Raw genomic sequence first — 3,378 nt, forward strand, 5'->3', positions numbered from 1 at the left:
CCAAACTTAGCAAAGCTCCCTTTACAGAGTTAACAGAAGCAAGTTTATTGCTGGAAACAATTCTTCAGGATCACTTTACAATGGTGGGAAAGGAAGAGAAGGTGAAAAGGGGGAACTCTTTTCAAAGTCAAAACCCCAGATTACTAAAAGGTAAGTGGTCTGATTCCACAGAATTACTCGCCTTAGCTCCCCAGATTAAGGATTAGAGAAACTGACAACTACCCCAGGATATCAGGATTAGGGAAATGGCAGTCTCCAAATTTCTAAACAGACGAAGAAGCAACATTATAAGCTTACACCAACTATACACTTCGCATTCTGGTTTTCTGACATAAGTGCACATTTAAGAAAAGAAAATTGTATAGAATATTTCCCCTCTACCATCACTATTCCTAAAGAAGCCATTAAAAAGATAATAAATAAAAACAAACAAAAAACTCCCAAGAAAACAAATTAACAAAAAAACCCAGCCTATTTCTTTACTTCCAGGTAGAGACACCATACCTTGTGCAGTGTTCTATTTTTTTCTTTTCCCTTCATTGGCATCCTGTTTTGGTCTAGCTGAACGAGCAAATTGCTGAGATTCTGTTAAGGACTACAAGTGTCAATGATAAACAGAAGCCAATCAAGAAGCAAAAAAGAAGTATTATTTCAGCAAAAGACAGTTTAAAGAGTGGCCTTTACCTGTGAATCAGTTCTACCACAGTATTAAGTATTGCAACAATAGTGTCTATTAGTCAAAGATTAGGACCTACTGATCTGCAGTACAAAAAATTTTAAGACAGTACTGAAACTCTTGGACAGGCTAAGTGAATACGGAGGACTAACTGGGAACGGGTTAGGTGCAAACAGATTAACTACACCAGGATAAATACTTGACAACTACAATCCTCCATCCCAGCATGTTAATTCCGTAACTTTGACGTCTCAGTAGGTATTTCAGAGGAAAAAAGGTAAAAGGAACAGAGGTTGGGGTGAACAAGAGTACAAAGAAAAGGAAATAAACTGTGAAACATGTAAGTGAAAAATAAGAAAGGACTTGTAGACAAAAAATAGGGCAACGCAATCAAAAAGCACAGAAATCCCAACATGTTACATAGGCCCAAAAAGTAACTGACAGTTCCAGCTGGAGAAGCAGTCTAAATAGAATCAGCTGACCCTGACAGTAACAGTTATGTTCTTAGTTCTGTAAACACGAGTTTAACCAAGCAAAAAAGCCTACTTAATTTAAATACAATGGTTACACAAGGTAAATTGTCTTTTGTATTGTGTTTGCAGGATCAAAGAGCTAAGACCAGAGATAACAATTTTATTGTCTTAAATAAAACACATTTAATTTACTTTCCTATTTCATAAGGGGTGCCTCTATATTTTTTTCAGTTATCATAAAATTAATAGCACTCTATGCTATGCTGCTTCATTTTCTTAAGGTATTAGAAATCTATGGAAAGAGGAAATAACTAGAACACTATGACAGCAAAACCAGAGACTGACGGTCATATTACAAAGAATATAATGCAAATGTTTGAAGAAAAAAGATACAACCACCATGGGTTTTTCAAATAAGACATATCCATTTGCTTCTTTTAAAGCTTTAGCAGCTGCTTTTTCATTAGGAAGTCCAATGAAAGCCTGTCCCTTCATACGGCCTTCTTTCATCAAACGTATGTCAAACCTAGAGGCGGAATTGGGAATTATTCATGTTTAACCACACTTTCACATTTCACAGTACAAATATAATTCTCATGCTTCAAGTTGGAGAAATAGCAGAAATGGGAGCAGAGCCTACAAGCAGGAATTATGCCATTAGAGACCATTTTGCCTGGGGGAACCATTTAGTAAAAAGTGACATTAGACTGCAGGATGGCAAACTGGTGTGCAACTGTAGTAAATATGACATATGCAAAATGATCATATACACACAATCATCTACCCTGTTTGTTCTGTGTTGCTCAGCCAATAAACAGTAAATTTGGTAACAAAAATATAAGGGCAAAACTGCGAGGTCTTCAGATATTGTTAAAAAAATAACTCTATTTCTGTACTTGTAATAAATGAAGATTTTCAAGTGAAACATATTTTTTCTTTATGCAGAAGCATGAAGAAAAAAATAAAGATAACCAGTTTTTAAAATCACAATTTTCACCAGTATTATAGAAGTTAACATAAAAAGCTTAATTTTAACCAAGTACCACACTAACTTACATATTTCGTTCCACTTCTGACTGGAAGTCAACATATCTTCCAAAAATGAACTTGAGATCCTGAAATTAAAAGGTAGGTATAAGAGGAAAGCCAGTAAAAATCCCTTTTGATAATATTTGCTTGTTTACCTACCTTTTCTTGAACTTGTTTAGCTAAATTCTTCACGTATATCCTGCAGTTTGGATCACCTGGCTCATAGTTTTTGAAAACAGAAAATTTTTCCATTTCTTGAAGAAGACAGAAAAACAGACAATGTTTTAGCTCATTTACTTACTTTATATTTTTGCTCAGTATAAAATAACTAAATTTAATATATGGTCAATTAATAAAGGAAATACTTATTTAAACTATTGATTGCAACAAATCAAAAAACTATTATTAGATAACTTATTCTCACAGTTATACCGTCTCTAGAAAGTCTGTTTTTTTCTAGATCCCTTCTAGAAATAAATTCTGATGGTATTTCATCCTCCTCCTCTTCTGTTTCCATTTTATCATTTGAGCTAGGAGCTGGGAAAATCCTTCCAAAGCCTGTATTATTGATTTCTTCTGTGGTTGCATAAAGGTCTGAAATTTCAACACATTATGTAAGTGGTTTGTATGTTTATTCACAAGAGGATCAACAGCAAGCAAAGGAAGTACACTCCTTTCAGTAACGTTTTAATATAGTAGACTTTGTAAAGCAATTTGAACACATCCTTAAAGAAACATGTCTTAATCCCTTGATTGACAAACACATCTGCTCTATTTGGTCCTATAAAATCAACCGTACTACAAATAAACGCCATGGCACCTGCTAGTTAAGGTAAAACTAGCCTTGCTGTTCAAGCCTGTATCCATTTCAATGGTTTATCTAATTTTCATTCAAAGAAGCTGCATATTACTGTAAAGTGCCAAGAAACACAGACTGACCATAACCCTGTAAGAAACCATCACACCTCACTGATATTATTGCCCAGCATTTTTATAGCAGATAATCAGTGCATCACAGAGGAGCTGGCAATCACTTCATTGCTGCTCTCTAAGAGCTGGAAAAGGAAAATCTGAAATTAGCCTCATAGACTCATTTATACTATATAATATTGACACTGTATTTGTAACATATTTGCTAAAAGCACCTTAACATTTAAAACAGAATGCAATGCACCATAAACCCACAGATCACATTGGAGG

The 3,378-nt window shown here is 34.6% G+C and overlaps 1 protein-coding gene across 1 annotated transcript in view; it reads right to left on the minus strand.

Moving 5' to 3' along the window:
- Positions 1 to 517: 517 nt before the first annotated feature.
- Positions 518 to 3,378, minus strand: part of RNPC3 (RNA-binding region (RNP1, RRM) containing 3) — a gene marked incomplete at its 5' end in the record, with an annotated part of 10,844 nt that continues 7,983 nt past the window's right edge. The window contains 5 exons of the mRNA XM_009696712.1: positions 518 to 577; positions 1,543 to 1,675; positions 2,206 to 2,264; positions 2,338 to 2,432; positions 2,611 to 2,772. Of these exons, the coding sequence (XP_009695014.1) occupies positions 518 to 577; positions 1,543 to 1,675; positions 2,206 to 2,264; positions 2,338 to 2,432; positions 2,611 to 2,772 (509 nt within the window). The remainder of the gene's footprint in view (positions 578 to 1,542; positions 1,676 to 2,205; positions 2,265 to 2,337; positions 2,433 to 2,610; positions 2,773 to 3,378) is intronic.

This window comes from Cariama cristata, unplaced genomic scaffold (assembly GCF_000690535.1).
Source record: "Cariama cristata isolate BGI_N322 unplaced genomic scaffold, ASM69053v1 scaffold43683, whole genome shotgun sequence".
Lineage (NCBI taxonomy): Eukaryota > Metazoa > Chordata > Aves > Cariamiformes > Cariamidae > Cariama > Cariama cristata.